The following is a 19,828-nucleotide window of genomic DNA, read 5'->3' as shown; positions in this document are numbered from 1 at the left end:
CAGCTCCCAGGACCTGTCTGAGAGGTGGCTTTTCACGGACAGGCATCGGCTCTGCCTGCAACCACGCTGCTCCTGTTGCTCTTCATCCTTAGCTTTTCCTCTCCGTCCCGTGACTGCTGGTTCTTTCTGTCTGGATCTTTTTACTGAATTTTTGCCACAGGTAGCTGAACCCTCTTAATACTGGAAATGAGTGGAGTTTATCGTGCCTGAAGTTTGTGTTTGTGATTTGTAGGAGCTCCTTTAAGAGAATTAGTGAAAAGACTTTGCCTTTGTTTCTCCTCTTGTGCTGTTGCATCCCCTGTTTTCTTTGTTTCTATAAAAGATGGTTGCAGTGTAAATGCAGTGGTAGGCACTGTTCAGCGTGCAGGAGCCCCTCGTTGAACCGTTTAGCTGCAAATACGCGACTGGGCTCCTTAGAAAATAGCATTCAAAGGAGGCAGCATGGCTGTTACAACATTTGAGCCAGTCCTTCTCTCCTTTTTTTTGTCCTCCAGATCTAGCTCGGTCCTGCTAGAACACGAGATCACCCTCGACGGGACGATAGTCAGCGCGGCCTTTGATGACTGTCTGGAAATGGGGATTGTGGGCACCACGGCAGGAACCCTGTGGTACATCAACTGGGCAGAGAACACCAGCATCCGACTGATCAGCGGCCACAAGAACAAGGTCAGAGGGGCTGGGAGCGGAAATGTAGTTTGCAATCACTAAAGCTTCATTCTTGAGTGCTGCGACTTCTGTTTGCTGGCTTGACATCCCTATTGGCTAATGTTTTCTTTGCCTAAAACATTAAAAGACAAAAAAAAAACCCACCAAAAAAACCCCAAAATTCAAGACAGAATGGCTGGTTTGAATTTTGCTGATGCTTCATCTTTATGCTACAGAAAAAGAGATTTCAGATGGTAGAAGATAAGCTATTTTACTTAACACCTGCCTTGCGTAGTGCCTGGTCCTGGCTTTGGGGTTAGGTTTGCTCGCTTCCGTTACAAGCCTGGTTGTCAGCCCAGGATTTGAGGACAAAACCAAGCACTCCACCTTCCTTTACGCCTGGGTTTTTTTGTCTGGTGTCTCCTGGGGGATGAGAGGGCAGAGGACCCAATGTCCTGATGGTTGCAGCGTTTGTAGGGTCTCTGTTCTTGCTGCAGGTGACCGAAGCGTGCTTCAGTCCTGATGAGACTCACTGCGTGACGTGCGGGGAAGACGGCAGCGTGAGGATTTGGTCTCTGGGCAGCATGGAGCTGGTGGTACAGTTCCAGGTGCTCAACCAGGTAATTGTGGTACATCAGGACTGCTGCGTCCTCGCCGAGCAGACTGAAGTGGGAGAAATACTTCCAGGTGGAGCCTTCAGTGCGCTTGCTCTCCTCACTGTGTCACTGGGTCTCTGCCCTGGTTGCTTTGCAGAGCTGCCAGTGCCTGGCCTGGAAGCCTCGTCCCGTCGTTGAGTGGGGAGCTCAGAGCCAGCACGTAGTGGCTGGGTACAGCGACGGCACCATCCGCGTGTTCAGCGTTTCCAGGACAGAGATGGAGCTGAAGATGCAGCCCCACGCCGTGGCACTGACGGCAATCACCTACTCCGCAGACGGTGAGGCTGCCTGTTGTGACAGCGGGGAGGCGTCGCCTTGGGGCGCGTGGCTTGGTTGTGCCTGGGTTACCCTGACCTCCAGCCGCTCTGCGTACTGGTGACCAGCCCAGACACCTGGGGCCAGGGAGAGCTGGAGAACTTGCATCAGTGAGCTTTGGTGGCTGCTGGCTGAGCAGGTGGTAAATGGGACACGGGAGGTGTGTTGGCAAACCCGTATCTGACACTCTTGGACTCTTCTCCTGTGGACTTTTACCTCTCCTACAAGAAGTATCCCGTTCTCTTCTCTGCCCTTAGGAGAAATGATCTTATCAGGGGGCAAGGACGGGCTCGTGGCTGTCAGCAGCCCTCGCACCGGAATGACTGTCCGCGTCCTCGCTGACCACAAAGGCTCCCCCATCACTGTTCTGCAGTGCACCAGGAAGCAGGTGAGGCCTCACCCTCTGCCCCGGCGCTGGGAGCGTGTTCCCTGTGTGTCGCTGCATAAATTCTGCTCAGTTTTTTAGGGATGCATTCAGTGGGGTAAAGCCCCACGTGCTGCAGCTACAATGGCGAGTGAGGCTGTGCCCGCGGGCGGGGGGGTGGCTGTTGCAGACAAGCTGCATGCAGATGTGAGGTGTGCTCGCGCCACAGGCTCTCGGAGAGGAGCAGCCCGGTCTGTGGGCTTTCAGCCACTGTGTCCCCAAGAAAGGGCTCAATGTGCTTTCCCCACGTTGCTCCTCGGCAGCCTGGCTTCTTTGTACGGCTCCTTTGTGGAGCTAGGAAGACTTGGTGTGTGATGGTTTGCATCTCCTTTATCCTTCTCTTCATGGACAGCATTTTTCCTTTGCACAGCGGAAATGAGAATAATTTCGCCCCAGTTCTCAGGCTTTAAAATGCTGCAAGGCTGCGCTCCCCGCTAATTCTAGACTTAGGAGATCCTCCTCGGTTTGAGGTGAAGGGCGTTGTTAGGGGACACGTGGTATCTGCAAGCACTCCCCCAGGAAATGTGCTGATGCAGAGGGCGTCCCAGGGAAGAGATCCGTGTCGTTCAGGCCAGGCGCTCACCCCTCCTTCAGCAGGATCTCCTGCTTGTCCTTTTTTTACCGTGATACGTGACTAAGCGCTGCCCCAGTCCTGGTGTTGATCCCCTGCAGCATAAGGCCTGCCCTCCCACGAGCTCCTGCCCCACGCTGGCTCTAGCGGCAGCTTTCTCTAAAGCTTCTGCACTGCCAGAGTCACGGCGTGGCTTTTATCTTCTGTAGTACCGAGACTTTGGGGTGGAAGGAGGTGAGCTCTGGCTGGCCACCAGCTCGGACCGGCGGGTCAGCGTCTGGGCCTCCGACTGGCTGAAGGACACGTGTGAGCTCCTCGACTGGCTCAGCTTCCCGGCTCCTGCCGGCCCCAAGGTGAGCGTGGCGCTTGCTCCTGGCATGGTCTCGGCACCGGCTAAGTTGGAGGATGGATGCCTCGAGGCTCTGAGCAGGACAGGGCCACAGAGGTCATTGTTCGTTCTGCTGCTCGTAGAGTATCTCGTTAACGTGCCTTCTTGCGTGTCGAAAGGCAGCGGGAGCTGTAGCAGTGCCTAACCACCGGGAAGCACTGAGTTCATAAGCGCGAGGAGTCAAAAACTGCATCTGCAAAGAGCTGCCGCCCCTGTGCCACGCAAAACAGAGCACAGGCAGCAGCGAGCGCAGGAGAGAGACCTGATTAGGAGCATGCTGCTAACGTTGACGCTCCCAAAGAGCGTGAATATTCAGAGCAGTAGCCCGGTGACGGGTTCGTAGAGCCGAGCACTCTAGCCCCTGTGTGCCTGTGATGCTTTGCAGAACACTTGGGCTCCCAGGTGTGGGATTTGGGCAGCAGGACACCTGTAGAAAGGGGAGGAGGGTCTGTAACAGAGCGGACATGGAGATGGCCTCCGGTACCCTGCATGCAGAAGGGAGCTGGGTCTTTTTGGGGGTGCATCAGCCTGCCACCCTCGGGGCCAAGCACCATCCAGGCCCATACATTTCTTCTGTTTCTTTCCCAAATGATGGATTTCTTCTCCATGAAAGACACTCACTACAGGTCTCCGAGCAGTGAGACAGGAGAAATACTAAAGATCTGTCTTCTGGGCTCTATTTTCTTGTGTTAAACCGATCCATAACCCAGTCCCACCTTGACGCTCAGGCAGGAATAATGCCTTGGTGGAAATTCAACCTGTTGGACCCTCGTGTCCCGCTCCTATGCCAGTAAAACACTTTGCTTCAGGTTTCCATGGCAGCATGTGGTTTCTCCTTGCTTTGCCGTGAGCACGCCTGAGATGGCGATGCAAGAGGGAGGAAGCTGGAGAAGCTGACCTCAATTTTGTTCCCTTTGGTTTCCCCCTCCAGGGTCTCGGCAGCCTCCCGCCCAGCCTGGCCGCGTTCTGCCCTTGGGAACCCGGTACCCTGGTCTACGTTGGCTTTGGGATGGAGAAGGAAGCCTTGTTTTACAGTCTGCGCAAGAAACAGGTACGCGTACCCTGCCAGGGCGGCGCGGGCGCTCCCCTGCCGCTGCGGGGCCGTGACCGCGTGGAACGATGCGCGGTTGTGGGGAGGCAGCGCTGCCCTGCGTGTAAAGCTGGGTCTGAAGGTGTGGGGTGGGCTGAGGCAAGCAGCCGCTCTGGGTAACGGCTTTGCACCTCAGAAACTCCCAAAATCTGGCCCAGGTGAGCGGCAGGGCCCTGCTCCTGCCTGGGGCTGCGTCCGGGCAGGCTGCCAGTCCCCGCACCACCGATCCCACAGGAGGGGAAAGTGTTTGCTTTCAGGAGCGCTAACAGTCTCTAAATCCTTGAGTCCAGTCTCCTCTGGAAAGTCAACGCCTTTGGCAGGTTTCTGAGCGCTGCTGTGCATCTGTCAGCCTCCCCGTTGCGAGGAGCCCTTTCCCCTCCTAACGACTGTCGCTGCAGCAGCCCCGGTCTGCTCGTTTCTGAGCTGTTGGTGTGTTTCTCTTGCTGGAGCGCAGGTAGTGGAGAAGATCTCCTTGCCGTACTTCGCCACGTCGCTCAGCCTGTCTCCTGCAGCACAGTTCATAGCTGTTGGCTTTGGCGGTGAGTACCAGAGGGTGCCGTGGGCTCTGCTGCCCAGGAGGTGAAGAACCTGTGAGTAGGGGGAAGCAGAGGGTCCTTTTTCCTTTCAGCGACACATGCGCGCACACACCAGCCCGTGTCCTCAGACCCTGGCAGGGTGTGCGCCAGGCAAGGAGGAAGCTCCAGGGGACACACAGATCGGAAATGAAATGTTTGAGCTCAATCTTGTTTGTCAGTGAGCAGGATTTGTCACTCGCATGAGTCCTGGGGGCTACAGGCTCTCTTCGTCTCTGCTTGTGAGCGAACAGCTCTGCAGCTGCGTGAGCTGCAGCCCGGGAGGCCGAAGGGACTATCAGTACCCTTCTCCTCTCAAGGGCATCTTGCTCCTGTCCCTGTTTCTATCTGCCTGGGGAGGCAGTGCTTGTGTCTATCCCGCTCTGACAGTGGCTCCACGCCTGCCCCAGGGCTGTGGGACACCCGCTGAGCCTGGGGCAGGGCGCTTTTTGGGGGTGTGAGACAGCAGAGCTGCCCAAACGTGTGCTGCTGCATCTGTTCCTGCAGCGTGACAGCCTGACACGCAGTGTGGAGCTGCCATGTCACGCTCTTTCCCCGCTGCCAGCTGTTACCTGCCTGCTTGCACAGCAAGAAGCTGTCTCTTGTTGCTCAGCTTCTCGCCTCACAGCTCAGCGTGGGGGAGAGGTCCGGGAGGTGACCAGGAACGGTGGGGACAAGGCCCGTGGCACCAGAGCCTCCTTCCCCCAGCACTGAACGCCCTCTTTTGCCCACAGAACGGCTCCTGAGGCTGCTGCGCTGCCCCGCCAACGATGCGCAGGACTACGCCGGCCATGACGACGCCGTCCACCTCTGCCGCTTCGCCCCCTCCGGCCGCCGCCTCCTCACGGCCTCCCACAGCACCGTCCTCGTCTGGGAGGTCACGGGCGGCTGAGCCGGGAGGCCCTGGACCAGCGGCCCTTCTCTAGCGGGGCGGGAGGGCCGGCGGCACCCCCCGGGCCGGGCCCTGGTCCCCTGGCCAGGCCCTGGCTCCTGGGCGAGGCCCCGGCTTAGGCCCCAGCCAGGCCCTAGCCCCACCCTGCGCTCCACTCGTGGGTTGCTGGGGCCGGACGCGGCTGGGGGATGTATTTTATGGCCCCATTTGCCGTTTTGTTTGTTGTTAATAAAAAAAAATAAAATAAAATAAAAATAAAAAGCTGGACACCGGGAGGTCTGGAGGTGCTGCGCGCCACCCCCGCCCGCCAGGGGGCGCCGCTGTGCCCCGCGCCGCTCTGCGCCGCCGCTCGCTGGTGTGACCGGAAGTGGCGGCCGGGGCGGGAGGCGGCGGCGGCGGCGGCCCCGGGAGCGGGGGAGGGGGCGCCGCCATGAAGCGGGACGTGCGGATCCTGCTGCTGGGGGAGGGTATGGCGGGCGGCGGGGGGCGTGGGGGGGTGAGGGCTGGGGCCGGCGGGCTGCCACCCGGCACCGGGAGCGGCCTCGGTGAGCGGCCGGGCCTGCCCGTGGCCCCGGCCCCCGCGGGTGGCGGGGCGGGAGACGCGTTCCCCGCCGTGGCCGGCTCGGTGGCGGTGCTCACCGGCCGCCCTTGCCGGCCCCGCGGGCCCGGCCCTTCCCGTCAGCTCCCTCCAGCAGCCCGGGGCTCGGGCTGAGGCGCCGCGCCGCTTTACCGGCCTCCGCCGGGGGGAGGGACACCGGTGTCCCCTTCGCCCCCGGGCCCTACGGGTGCGACTGACACCGCCTGCTGCCCCCGGCCTGCTCGGGCTCAGGCCGGTACCAACGTTTTCCCTTTCTTTCCTAGCCCAGGTGGGGAAGACGTCTCTGATCATGGCTCTGGTGGGCGAGGAGTTCCCTGAAGAGGTGAGCGCGAGGGAGGGGGGCACACCGCCGAGCCCCCTCGCTGGCTGCCCTGCCGTGGGGTGTCTGGGAGGGGGGTGCGACTCCCTGGGAGCGGGTGACAGGCGTGGGATTGCTCCAGGTGTGAGGGTTTAAGCCCGTGAGGAGCACACAGAGCTCCAGTTGAAGCAGCGTTTTCTCCAGTTTGTGCTCTGATGCCCGTCTTCTCTGGGGAGGGGTGCAGGTACCTCCCGGGGCCCCGCTCCCTGCTGCTGGGGGTCTCCGCGTCCACCAGCGTAGGAGGCTGCGGAGCCCACCTTGCCCTCTGTGGCGGGGCCGTTTGCTCCCCAGCTCTGGCCTCACTGCGGCATCACCGACGCAGAACCCTTGGAGGGGAGCGAGCCACGTTCCCTGTGCTCCTGTCCCTGTCTGGGGACGAGCCTGGTGCTTTGAGCTGGGCTGTCTGCGCAGAGCAGCCTCCAGCCCACCTGCCTGCGCCTCTTGGAGCCTCTGGCTCAGCAGCTCACTGCCCCAGTGCAGTTTGGATGGCAAACTGGGATCGGTCCGGCCGTGAGGTGGCTTCTGCTGCTGCCCGTGAGCAGATGGTGCCCTCTGCAACGTTTGCAGTGGGAAGCGCCAGCTCCAGGGGCTCGGGGAAGGACCGGCTCTGCGCACTTTCCCATTCTCTGGCAGCAAAGCCCGGAGAAGCGGCTTAGCGCTTCTCCCAGCTGCCAAGAGGTCAGGCCGGAGAGCCGGGGCAGTGCCCATGGCTTATCTCCGGAGCCGCAGCGGGGACGGCAGTGCCGGCTTGTCTGAAAGACGGCTTCCCTGGCGCCCTTAGCGCCGTCAGCAGCCGCGTCTCGAGCGAGGGCTTGGGGCCCGGAGGCAGGTGGACGTTTCACCGCAGGGACGCCGGCTGCGTGAGGGCTGGGCTGTAGCGAGCCGGGCAGCGTCCCTTACCGCTCGTCCCGCCCTTGATAGCCTTCAGCATGGCTGGCTGGACCAGGTTCTGCTGGCTTTGCAGGTGCCCCCCCGTGCGGAGGAGATCACGATCCCGGCTGATGTCACCCCCGAAAAGGTCCCCACGCATATTGTGGACTACTCAGGTAGGGCCCCGTCCTGCCTCGCTTCCTGCCAGCCCTGCTTCTCCCCTTCCGGGAAGAGGTCCCCGCGGCCGGGGCGGTGGGTGACGGCTCTCCTTCCCTTTCAGAGTCGGAGCAGACGGAGGATGAGCTGCAGGAGGAGATTGCCAAGGTGAGCGGGGCCGGGCCGGGGTGGCGCGGGACGGGAGCCTGCGGTGCCCGTCGCCCCACAGCTGGCGAGCGACGCGTGGCTGCTCGCTCTCCCCGTTAGCCAGCCGGAGAGGCGCGGGCAGTTGGTTAGCTGTGGATTAACGCTGTTGGTTGGTGTAGGGGTTTGTTTAATCCTTCTCTGTCTTGTAAGCTGTTGCGTGTGGCTTGTCCTAGCCCTCCGGGGAGCCGCCAGGTGGAGGGCGGCGGGGGGCAGCCCCACCAGGAGGTAGAGGAGGCCGCGGAGCTGGTGAAGTGCTCTTAGCCCCAGGGTGTTTCCAGCGGACTCAGGAGAGGGGAGAAGCAGTCGCTGCTCCCTGCTTTGGGCCCTTGTGGCTGCCTGGTGAAGCGGCGGCACAGAGGAGTTGCTTCGGGAGCTGGAGCCCCGGGAAGCGCTGGGCAGGGAGGGAAAAGAGCTCCCCGTGTCCCTTGGAGCAGCCGTGGAGGAATAATCCAGTTGGCTGGCTGCGTGGGCCCGGTTGCGCTTCTCTGCCCTGGGATTAACCTCGCCTCTGCGTGGAGGAGGACCTCTTGATTACTGATGATAAACCCGTCCCTCCGCTGCGTGTCTCGCGTGACCCAAACTGTTTCATCTCCCCACCTGAGCGGCTGATGGCCGAGGAGGTTGGCCAGTGGGCGCGGGGCTCCTGCTCCCTCCACCCAGACAGCAAGAGTGTACAGAGGCTTAAAACGGCTCCGGGAAATCCTGCTAAACCCTTGTATGTCCTCGGGATTAGCACTAAACTCTCCCCTGAAAGGGCCAGTGATCCCTCTTGTCTGCTGCAAAGCGTTGGTGTCAGCACTGTCTGCACGGGGAGGGGAGGAGGGCAGCAGGGCAGTGGCCGCTGGCCCGGCGTGGGGCGCGGGCAGAGCCATCGCGCGGGGACGGCAAGGTGTGGGAGTGCTCACGGCCGCTCCCTGGGCAGGGACTGAGGCAGAGTCCCTCGCTCACTGCCCTCCACCTCTCCTCTCTTGCAGGCCAACGTGGTCTGTGTGGTGTACGACGTCACCAAGGAGGCCACGATCGAGAAGGTACCGGCTCCCCGGGGGAGCCCTGGGCAGCCCTGCTCCGGCAGCAGCGCCAGAGGGGAAGAGGTTCCCTGGCTTTTTGGAGTGGGTGGGTGCTGATGCCCCCCAGCCCTACGGGGATTTGGGGTTTGAGACCCCCGCAAGCAGAGGCAGGCTGAGCGCGGCCCCAACTTGCTCCCACGTTGGCTGGGGGGCAACAGGCTCGTCGCGTCCTTCTGCTGGCACCCAGCCTCCCAGGGTCTGCGCTGCCCGCTGCTGCGGGGGAACGCCGGGGAGCAGATGGCTGCGGGGCCGCGTCGGCTGCGCTGGGAGCTGCCTCTCCCTCTGCAGGCTGTGCTGACGGGCCTCTCCCTCTGCTCGCTTTTCAGATTCGCACAAAGTGGATCCCCATGGTGAACGGGGGAATCGAAAAGGGCGCCAGGTACCGTGTGTGGCGCCGTCTGCGGGTGCAGAATTGGGGGATTCTGGAGGCTGCGGGCTGCCCACCACCCTCGCCGCCTCCTGAGGTTACTGAGACCAAACCGGCTTTGTGGCTTGCGGCCAGACCACTTGTCACAGAATGATATGGGGGCTTTTCTCCCTCCCAGATTTAGCTGAGGGAGGGGATTCCTACCCTCCTCGATCTCTTCTCAGCCAGGCAGGGAGAGGAGGCTGCCGGGGGAGTATGGGAGCACAGAAGCTGCAATCTGTGCGTGGATTGCTTGGGCAGAAGGCTGCTGTGCTGGATTAAAGGCTCCTGAACATATTGTTGCTGGGTGAAAGCGTAAGCAGGATCAGGCAGTCTGTTTCTCCAGATGGGTGCTCCCGGCCGTGGGAGGCAGGAAAGCTGCTGTGGACATTGCCGAGGAGGGCGGGGAGGCTCCCGGCCGGCTGCCTGGGGGGACGTGTGGCGGGGGTCAGCACTGAGATGGAGAGGGGTGATCCCACAGCTCTCTGACACTCCGTCTTTCTTCCTCAGGATCCCCATAATTTTGGTGGGAAACAAGTCTGACCTGCAGGTGGGGAGCTCCATGGATGTCATCCTGCCCATCATGAACCAGTTCTCGGAGATCGAGACCTGCGTAGAGGTGAGGGAGCTGGAGGGTTCCTGCAAAGCCTCTCTGAGGGGTAGGAGCACTCGTCTGGTGTGAGCCGGGGAGCCTTCGTGCTTGTGGAGGTTCCTGCTGACGTTGCTCTCAGAAGTACCCCTGTCTGGGTCTCGAGGGCCTGAGGGCTTTCTGTCCTTTGCCTCCCTCGCAGGGAAGGGGTTTCTGTGTTTGCCCACTCCAGTTCTCTGGCTGGAGCTGGTGCTGGAGCTGTGTGCAGCCTCTGTTGGGCTGTGGAATGGGCGCAGCAAAGCCAGAGCATGAGCAGGAGGTTTCCTTTTTGCTTTTTTTTTTTTTCCCTAATGGTGGTGCTCTGTGCTTTGATGCACAACTTGCCTGGCTCCAGGAGCTCGTGTCATACTCCTCCTGCCCCTTGTCATCAGCCCATCGCCTGTCCCTGCTCCATAGCTCTGTCTCTTCCCCAGTGCTCTGCCAAGAACCTCAAGAACATCTCTGAGCTCTTCTACTACGCCCAGAAAGCTGTGCTGCACCCCACCGCTCCGCTCTATGACCCAGAGGAGAAGCAGGTAGGAAGCACTGCTCGCAGCCCCTGGAGAAGTCTCCCTGGACTCTCCCTGTCGCAGCACTCTGGTCTCCACTTTTCCCCCTGGGTAGGAGGCTGGAGAGTTTGGGGACAAGGCAGGCAGGACACGGGGAAAGCAGTACCCCTGGGGGGAGCCCACCGAGGGGAAAACACCCATCTTCTGTGCTCGGCGCAGCCAGCTGGGTATTTCCAGGCCAGAGAGATCTGTGAGGACCAGGGACACGTTGCGGGAGATGCCCTCATGCTCCAGACCATGGGTTAGCTGTGGTGGGACAGGTCCAGGAGAAACCTTCCCCATGGGCTGTCCTGCTTCTGGCTCCCAGCTCCAGGGTGGCTGTGGTACTGGCCTAGCTGGACTGTGCTCCCAGCCAGCGCAGGAAGGGAACCCCTCTGCATGTGGGGTGGCAGGAGGAAGGCCAGGCTGAAGGCGGTGCCCTGTTTTTGGTCCCTTGCAGTTGAAACCTGCGTGTGCACGGGCGCTGACCCGGATTTTCAACCTCTCAGACCAGGATAACAACCAGATCCTCAGTGATGATGAACTCAACTACTTCCAGGTAGGGCTGGCTGCGGAGCTGAGATGTTCCACAGTCGCTTGTGGAGAGCTCCTGGGGTCCCCTTTCCTTCCAACACCGGGTGGAAAGTCTGCCCTTCTCCTAACAGAGCTGTCCTGTTTGCACTCAGTGCTTCTGTTGCACAGCTAAAGCACTGCAAGGTGTGTCTCTGAGCACGTGGAGATCCCCAGGTCTCCCAGTTTCACTAAGTTTGGGCTGAGTTTGCTCTGCAGTTGGAAGAGCAGGAGGTTCTGGAGATGTGGACAGCCATGCTTTACTAGGGTTCTGAGGAACAGGGGTCTGGCCAGGGTATAATCCCTGAGCTGGGTGGATTTTCTCTCCCAAAAACACCATCTCCTTACCAGGGGAGAGGGATCCTGGTGAGACAGAGGGTTGTGCTCTCTCTCTGTGCTTTGCTGACGACAACCTTCTTTCTCTTGGGAGGCAGAAGTCCTGCTTTGGAAACCCCCTGGCTTCCCAGGCCCTGGAGGACGTGAAGATGGTTGTGTGGAAGAACACCACAGACGGGGTGCAGGACAACGGCCTGACGTTAAACGGTAACAGCGCGAGGGCTCCGTGCCCCTTCCCAGCAACGGATGGAGGGGCCCCGTCCTTGGGCTGAGCCTCCTGGCTCTCATTCCAGGCCTAATTAGTCCCTCTTGTTAAAGCAAGCCTGAGCCTGCTGTGGCCACTCGAGCTCTGCGTCCAAGCAGCCTGCTTTCCCAGGGAAAGCGTGGTCCTGAGGCTGAGCGCTCGGTTGGCCCTGCCGTGTCTGAGCTGCCTGATGTCTCCCACAGGCTTCCTTTTCCTCAACACACTCTTCATCCAGAGGGGCCGGCACGAGACCACCTGGACCATCCTTCGCCGCTTTGGGTACGACGACGAGCTGGAGCTGACGGATGACTATCTCTACCCACAGTACGTCTCCTGCCGTGGAGCGGGGCGGGCAGGGTGTGACGTCTCCGTGGTGCGTGACTCAGGCTCCCCAGCACCTTGGATTTCTCTTTTCTGCACCCTGGGGTCTACCGTGTTCCTCGGCTGAGGCTGAAGCTGCACCCTTAGCTCGTGGTCGGGTTCGTGCTCCTCACCCTGCACTGCGGGCAGGAGCTGACGCACGGGGTTGGCGAAGAATTCAGTGGAGCTGCTGGCTGTGCTGCTGGCTCTGGTGTAGGCGGGTGAGGAGGTGGGGGATGAAGGCCTGTCCCTGACTTCCCTCGACATCTGCAAGGGGCCTTTGAAGGCTGCTCCGAGCCGAGGCGCAACGGCTGTGTCGGGAGCAGTGAGCTGTCAGCGTGACCCTCCCGGCTGATTCTGCAGCTGCCATCTCCTCTCTGCTCCCTGCCACCCCGGAGGCGGTGACCTGGCAGTAATGACAGGGCTTGGCGTGCGAGCTGCCTCCTCCTCCTCTCCCCAGACAGCAGGCTGCACGGGGAGGCGGAGGTGGGAAGCACCCCGGGGGTAGCGCTCTGCTCTCCTGAAGCCCTGGGCACGGGGCAGAGCGAGGGCTACATCATCCCTGGGGCTGCCTGGGCAGCGCGGATGTGCCGAGGAGAGGCCGCTGCACGCCTCGGGGCCTTTGCCAGAGAACAGCTGGGCCCGGAGACCCCCGCTGGCCTCGCGCAGGGAGAGAGCGGGGAGTGGCGTGCTCTGGGTGGGACCTGCTCTCCGTTCAGGGCTCAAGGTGTCGGAGCTGCTCACTTGGGTCTCTTCCGGCAGGTTCCGCCTGCCGCCCGGCTGCTCCACGGAGCTCAACCACTTGGGCTACCAGTTCCTGCAGCGGCTGTTCGAGAAGCACGACAAGGTGGGCGGTGCGCGGGGAGGCTGCCTGGGGAGGGGACGCTCTCTGCTAGGCCTGCGTGTTTGGTGGGAGCTGCTCTCTTGTCCCCGCTCTGTTCCTGGGAGCAGACGCAGCGCTGGCGAAGGGCTTTCCTCTGCCGCAGCGTTCCCTTCACAGCTTCTTGCCGAGGCTTTGGGAGTTGTCACCTCCAGTCTGGTGGCAGCAGCCTGTCAAGGGCGTGGGGCAGTGGTGATTACCCTTGACAAAGCCCATAAAGTTTGGGCCTTCGGAGGTCTGGGTAACATCAAACCGGCGTAGCTCCTCGTTGTGCGCGGCTGCGGCACGCAGGGTGGCAGGGAGAGCAGGCACAGCTGCAGCCAGAGACTGAGCGCCTGCATCCGCACGGCTGCCAGCCTTGTGGAAGGGGGTGCCAAGCCAGAGAGGGAGAGAAAGCGGCTGATGCGTGCCGTGCTCCAGGAGAGTGAGGGAGAATGGGATGCACGCGCCTGCTCGGATGAGTTATACAGATGCTGGTGCACGCCTGGGGTGCAGCAGCTCTGTGGCCACAAGGAATTGCAGCCTGGAGTCGACACACGTCCCTGCGTGCCCAGATGCTGGCAGATCCTCGGTGGCACGGCCCTGCGGCACCCCAGCCCGAGGGTGCGGCGTTAGCGCGTGGTCAGCTGGTGGCCAGCGGCCTGCGGCATGGAAGGCCAGGCCGGACCAGGGCGGGCTGCTGCGGAGTGGCCGGCCCCAGGGAAGCTCGGGGGCTGCGGGGCGAGCGTGGACAGGTCCCGCCCGGTAGCAGGGCTGGTTCCAGCTGCGATCGCAAAGCAGAACTGGTCTGTCTCTTGTGCAGTGACAGGAATCCCTGGGGCACAGGCTCTCTGCGCGCTCGCGCGGCTCTGGCCTCGCCTGCCATTGATTTCTGCCACTGAAAGCATCCCTGGTGTCGTTCTGCAGCGGCGAGCAGGGCGGCTTGCGTGCCAGGGACCCTCTGTGGGGCCGAGCAGCGCTCGGTGTGGCTGCGGAGAGCCGCCGGTGCATGCATAGGCTGCGTCCCGCCTCAGCTGCAGACTCCTCTGTGTTTTGGCAGGACCGGGACGGAGCCCTCTCCCCCGCAGAGCTGCAGAACTTCTTCAGCGTCTTCCCCTGCGTGCCCTGGGGCCCCGAGCTCTACAACACGGTATGCACCACTGATAAAGGCCTGCTTTCCCTGCATGGATTCCTCTGCCAGTGGACGTAAGCTCAGTCCCTCTCCTCCGCCGTTAGTCGCCTCGCTTAGCCCGTGCTGACCTTGTCGGCTTCCCGCTGCGCTCTGTCTCGCCAGGCTCGTGGCTTACCTGGATGTGCGGCACTGCCTGGAGTGCCTGGGCTACTTGGGCTACCCCATCCTCTCAGAGCAGGACTCCCAGACGCAAGCCCTCACAGGTTAGGGCCGTGCCCTCCCCTCCTGTGATGGCATGGATCCCTGCTCTCGCTCACCCAGCCTCTCTCCTGCCAGTGACCCGGGAGAAGAGGATTGACCTGGAGAAAGGCCAGACCCAGAGAAACGTCTTCCTCTGCAAGGTGCTGGGAGCCAGGGGCGCAGGCAAGTCTGCCTTCCTGCAGGCCTTCCTCGGCAGGAACCTCGCGGTGAGTGGCTGCTCCCCTCTCCGGCCGCGCTGCGGCGGGGTGTCCCGGCGGAGCAGGAGGCCGAGCTGTGAAGCTGTAGAACGATTTGCTGCCTGACGGCACCTCCCTGCCCGGCGCCAGGCCCCAGCATCCTGGCAAAAGGCTTCACGCCCTGCTCCGTGCCAGCGGTGCCGGTCCCTGTGGCTCTTGTAGCCTTAATTTTCCCTAAGGGTCCCATCCCTCCACTCGTCCCAAATACCTGGAGGGGCTCTGCTGTTCCTGGGCAGCCCTATCTTCCCCGAGGTGATGCTGGCTCTCCCCGTTTATTACGGACGGCCCTGCATCTCGTGGCTGTTACACCACGGGGACGTGGGGCAGCGTGAAACGCTCTCCCTCCCCCAAGCGCTGCCCTCGCTCCGTGCCGTCTGAGACGGTGTTTCCATCGGTGGCAGGCCCAGAGGGAGAATCCAGGAGTGCCGTCCCTCTACGCCATCAACACGGTGCAGGTCGGCGGCCAGGAGAAGTACCTCATAGTAAGTCAGGGAGAGGAGGGAATCGCTGCTCTGCGTCTGGCTCTCAGGAGAGCTGGGCTGTGCCCGTGCCCGTGTCGCCGTGGTTGCGCTGGCACGCTCTGCGTGCTGCCGTCCTCAGGACGGTGCCGAACCACCCGTCCTCTCCCCTCCTGCCCCAGCTGTACGAGGTCAGCGCCGACGCGAAGTTCGCCAAGCCATCGGACGCCGCCTGCGATGTCGCCTGCTTCGTCTACGACCTGAGCGACCCCAGATCCTTCAGCTACTGTGCCAGTATTTATAAGGTAGCTGGCGGGGGCCCCGCGGGACGACAGCCTTTGCGTGGCGGCCCTGCGGCTCCCAGGGGTCGGTGGCTTACCCCTCGCCGGGACTTCTCCCGCTCTCTGCAGCAACACTACGTGGACAGCCAGATCCCCTGCATCTTTGTGGCCTCCAAGGCAGACCTGCCAGAAGCGAGTCAGCAGCCTGGGCTCTCCCCCGCCGAATTCTGCTACAAGCACTGCCTCCCGCCGCCCTTCCTCTTCTCCTGCCACAGCCAGGGTTCTCCCAGCACCACCGTCTACACCAAGCTGGCCACCGCCGCCACCTTCCCGTTAGTATCCTTCCCGCGGAGGGGGCTCTCCGGTGGGAGCAGAGCTTTGGGAGGGGGGCTGCGTCCGAACCCTGCCTCTGCCGCGTTGCGTTGGTTTGGTTTCTCTCTCGCTCTTGGTGCCATTTGCTCGTAGAAATAATTGAAACAAAAAGGCCACTTCTTCGCTCGGAGAAGTGGAGGGGACTCAGCTCCTCTGCCTCATGCGTCTCTCTGGCAGATTTATTAGATAGATCCTGCCACGGGAGTTTTTATTTTTGAAGCCTAAGATAAAAACTGCTGAAGGGGAGTAGCCAGCCTAGTTTGCTGTGGCCCGCAGAGGGACGGTGGCAGCTATTTTCTCCTGATGAGGTGGATCAGGCTGAAAAAGAGGTCAGTGAAGCCAGACCTCTGCTCACCCAGCCTCCCTTGGCGAAGGAGCTGCACCTGGAAGGGGCTGGGTAGCGGGGCCGGGCACGGGGGATGAGGAGAGATTTGGGAAGGAGAAAGGTGTCTGCGCGTGGCATCACGAGGGGCGGAGGGGGCTGAAAGCTGAGGGTCAGCGCAACGCCCTCCCGGGGAGAACGTGTGGGTGCATTGGAAGACGGGATGGGATTACCAGCGAGTGGTTTTCCCTCTACCTTGTTTTCAATAAACAACTTTATTTTTAGAGCTGACACTTTTTATTCCCCCCCCACCCCGCAGTATTAAAATTTAAATATTCTTAATATATCTTAGGGTATGTGGTATAAATAAATAACGGCGTAATGGAGGGCCGGGGATTGGCTGTTCTCCCTTCATTTAGTGGAGAATGAATAATGGATGTGTCTTTCCTCCTCGGAGAGGAGCACGTCCGTACAGGGCAGTGCGTGTTTAGGAAGGGAATGCGTAGCTCGGGCCGGATCGCGCCCCTTCCCTCGCCGCCCTTGGCTCGGTGTCGCCGGCTGTGCCAGTCTCTGCCTGCCTCTGGGTCTGGGCGCGCTTGGAGCTGTAAAAGCAGCCTGACCTAGAAAGGCAGACGCGTACCTCGTTGCCCGTGCTAATTATTTAGGTGTTGGTGCGCTATTTCCAGCCAGGGGAGGGGAAAGCCGCGTCTGGCCGGGTGCTGGCGTTTGGCTCGGTGAGGAGCCGGGTGCTTTGGCTCACGGGGCCGGGGAGCGCCTCGCTGTTCTCCGCTGGGATCCCGGTGGAGCTGCGCTGCGGTCACCCCCTGTCCCCCCAGGGCCACCCCAACTTCGCTGCGGGGGGCGGAAGCGCTGCGGGCTGCCGGGGAGCTTGGCCTTTGTCCAGCCGGCTCCGTGCACCTCGCTCACCGGCCTCTGTTTCTCGTTTCTTGCAGGCACCTGAACGCCGTGGAGCTGGGAGCCGCGTCCTTCTGGCTGCGGGTGGCTCTGGGGGCCACGGTGACCGCGCTGGTGGGGTTCACGCTGTACCGCCTGCTAGCCAAGAACAAATGAGCGCCGCTCCCCACCCCGTCCTCCCTGTGACGCCAGCTTCCCCGGCTCCCGTTGACGCCCCGCCGAGGGGCCTTGCCTCAAGCCGGTCCCTGGTGGGAAATCCTCCTTTTCCTCCCAGCCTGGATTGCAGGACCAGTGAAACCGGACTTCCCAGCACCAGCAGGATAGATCCCCTGGCACCGGCCCGCCTCACTCTGCCGCCTCCTCGCCCGCGTAGCTGCTGCCCAGCTGCGGCAGCGGGGGCCGGGCAGCTCCGCCTCACCAGCAGCTGGAGGATCACCCCCTTCTTTTATTCTGTTAATTATTTTTTTTTAACGTTTGTTTTTAAGCTTAAATGTGAGTGTTTCATAGTATCTGTCGGGCCAGGCGCATGCCTTCCCCAGAGGGCTGGGCTGTGGCCCTCAAGTCTGGGGGGAGCGACACTCCCGGAGCCCCCGGGGCTGCCAGCAGCAGCAGAGGAACGGGCTCACGGCTTCAGCCCCCCGGTTCCCTCTGCTGGCGCTGGGAAAAGCAGTCATGGAGTCCCAGTGCTTGCCCCCTGGCCCCTGTGTTTTGGGGACACTCCTGGCCCCTCTTGCCGGGACGCCGTGGCTGCAGCCCCCAGCCCCGGGCTGCGAGGGGAGGGGGCAATACCCAGGACCTGTCCCAGGCCCCTTCTTTCTCTCTTTCTGCGCAAAAACACTCGGAATCCTGCGGCGTGGCAGGCTCTCGGCCCCTCTCCACCCCTGCCCTGCCCACCAGTGTTCATGGCCACCAGTATTCACAGGAGCCCTGGTAAACCGGGGAGGGCTGAGGGGTGCAGCCCTTTCCTGGCAGTGCCGTCACGGCGCTGGTGCCACGCCGTGTCGCACAGCCCTTGTCCTGCCCCCTCAGTGGGGCCCTGGCCGCGTGGAAGCTGTCCCGCAGCGCCAGGCCCTGGGCTTTGCGTCTCCTGGTACGACTGGAAGCTCAAACCTGGGCCCAGAGCCCCACAGCGTCCCCCTCTCCGGGTCCCAGAGAGCCAGGCTGGCCTGCGCCGGCCCCCGCACTGGGCTCGCGCCATCCCTGAGCTCCCATCCTGCTGGGAGGGAGCCCGGCTGGGCTCCTCGCTCCGTGACGCTCGCTCCGAGGTTTTTTGAGCGTGCTCAGGGCAGCCGGTGGGGTGCGGCTGGAGCTGCGTTTCTGTGTTTTGACTGTTTAAATGTTTTCTCGTGGCCTGGAGCCGGTGAGGGGGTTGAGAAGTCTCTGGGCAGCAGCCGGAATCTCTTAGGGGACAGTCCCAGCGTGGTGTCCCCGTCCCACCAGTGCCCGGTCCCCAGCGCTGGCCGGACGGGGGTCCCTGCCTGTGCCAGCGCCGCTCTCCCAGTTGGGCACTCGCTGCCAGGTTCGTGGCGCTGCCGGGGCTGCGTCCCTGGGGTTTCTGTACCCCTTCTCCGTGCCCCAGCGCCCCACGCCTGGCTGGGCCCGTGTCTGACAGTCCGACCCCTCTCCGGCCCCGCTCCGCGGCCGGCGAAGCCATACTGTTTTAGGTTTGTTCTCTACGTGAAAATAAATTTTTACACACCTTCCGCTTGCTGTCCTCCATCTCCTGGGGGGGGACAGGACCGCTCATCCCTGCCAGGCCTGCGTGGAGCCTGGGGCCTCCCTTGGCTGCGGTGTCTGCAAGGAGACCCACCCCGAGGGCTGCCCACCCCCTTTGGGGGTAGTTGTAGCGATTTAGGGCAAGAGCTGAAGCCTGGCACGACGGGACCAGACCCAGGGCTCCTTGGTGCGTGGGTGGACGAGGACACCCTTCCCCCCGTGGCAAACTGGGGTGCCCGGGGAGGGAGCAGGGCCAAGGAGATGACGCCAAGGTGGCCGGGACACGCGCTGCTCCCCCGTGAGCCCAAACCAGGCTGGGCCCCACGGGAGCAGGATGCCCACGTGCTGCCGTGTGCGTTAACAGTGCCGGAGCTGCCACGCCGGGACAGGACGGGCACGGGGACATGCACGGCAGGGCGGCGGGAGCTCGCCCACGGCCCAGGGGCTGAGCTGGGACCCACGGGCGCAGAGATGGTGCCGGGGCTGGGTCCTGGGGACATCGCGTGCTCTGGGCTGGGGCGGGTGCCAGCGCTGGAGGCACTGTGTGCCCCGCGCCAAGGGGAGCACCCATGGGGGACGCGCCCAGACCTATACCTGCCCCTGGGTGCCGGGGTCGGGGGGAGATCACCAGGGTCTGCAGGTGCCTGTGCTGGATTCCGGAGGTGCTGGGATGCTCGTATCCAGACTGGGATGGAGGTTCTGTACTGGGGTGTAGGTGCCATGCTGGGATGGAAGTTCTGTACTGGGAGGGAGGTGCCATACTGGGATGGAGGTTCTATACTGGGATGGAGGTGCCATGCTGGGATGGAAGTTCTGTACTGGGAGGGAGGTGCCATGCTGGGATGGAAGTTCTGTACTAGGAGGGAGGTGCCATACTGGGATGGAGGTTCTATACTGGGATGGAGGTGCCATGCTGGGATGGAAGTTCTGTACTGGGAGGGAGGTGCCATACTGGGATGGAGGTTCTATACTGGGATGGAGGTGCCGTACTGGGATGCAGGTTTCTGTAGCAGAATGCAGGTGCTGCACTGTGATGCAGAAACATGTACCAGGATGCAGGTGCTGTACTGGGATGTGGGTACCAGTCCTGGGGTGGGTACCATACTGGGATGCACATATCCACAGTGGAATGCGTGTACCTGTACCAGGATGCAGGTACCATACTGGTGGGTGGGTACCATATTGGGATGCAGGTACCATTACTGGGATGCAGGTACTGTACCAGGATACAGGTACCAGTACCTGGATGTAGGTACCAGTACCGGGATGCACGTGCCAGTATTGGGATGCAGATACCCGACCAGGATGCAGGTACCAGTATCAGGATGTGGGTACCAGACTGGGATACGTGTATCTGTACCAGGATGCAGGTACC

General features: G+C 62.1%; 2 protein-coding genes across 3 annotated transcripts in view; both read left to right on the top strand.

The window, feature by feature from the left end:
* WDR90 (WD repeat domain 90) overlaps positions 1-5,807 on the top strand; it is a 28,728-nt gene extending 22,921 nt beyond the window's left edge. Inside the window, exons 35-42 of the mRNA XM_086759676.1 lie at positions 495-666; positions 1,143-1,265; positions 1,399-1,579; positions 1,874-2,004; positions 2,821-2,964; positions 3,931-4,050; positions 4,544-4,628; positions 5,396-5,807. Of these exons, the coding sequence (XP_086615802.1) occupies positions 495-666; positions 1,143-1,265; positions 1,399-1,579; positions 1,874-2,004; positions 2,821-2,964; positions 3,931-4,050; positions 4,544-4,628; positions 5,396-5,553 (1,114 nt within the window). The 3' untranslated portion in view covers positions 5,554-5,807. The remainder of the gene's footprint in view (positions 1-494; positions 667-1,142; positions 1,266-1,398; positions 1,580-1,873; positions 2,005-2,820; positions 2,965-3,930; positions 4,051-4,543; positions 4,629-5,395) is intronic.
* A 137-nt stretch (positions 5,808-5,944) lies between these two features.
* On the top strand, positions 5,945-18,440 carry RHOT2 (ras homolog family member T2). Of its 2 annotated transcripts, XM_086760284.1 has the most exons (19): positions 5,945-6,020; positions 6,415-6,473; positions 7,474-7,555; positions 7,660-7,703; positions 8,717-8,770; positions 9,136-9,188; positions 9,726-9,834; positions 10,278-10,379; positions 10,852-10,950; positions 11,396-11,504; positions 11,745-11,865; positions 12,664-12,748; positions 13,821-13,966; positions 14,055-14,155; positions 14,229-14,359; positions 14,791-14,871; positions 15,030-15,152; positions 15,258-15,460; positions 16,776-18,440. In XM_086760284.1, the coding sequence occupies exons 1-19, from the start codon at positions 5,984-5,986 to the stop codon at positions 16,891-16,893; spliced, it is 1,857 nt and encodes a 618-aa protein (XP_086616410.1). In that variant the 5' UTR covers positions 5,945-5,983; the 3' UTR covers positions 16,894-18,440. The 2 variants fall into 2 exon arrangements, with proteins under 2 accessions (XP_086616410.1, XP_086616411.1); XM_086760285.1 differs by lacking the exon at positions 16,776-18,440 and having other exon boundaries at positions 14,229-14,315; positions 15,258-15,395.
* The last annotated feature ends 1,388 nt before the right edge of the window (positions 18,441-19,828 follow it).

This window comes from Chlamydotis macqueenii, chromosome 15, assembly GCF_036417535.1.
Source record: "Chlamydotis macqueenii isolate bChlMac1 chromosome 15, bChlMac1.mat, whole genome shotgun sequence".
NCBI lineage: Eukaryota > Metazoa > Chordata > Aves > Otidiformes > Otididae > Chlamydotis > Chlamydotis macqueenii.
This window is presented reverse-complemented; position numbering and strand designations above follow the sequence as displayed.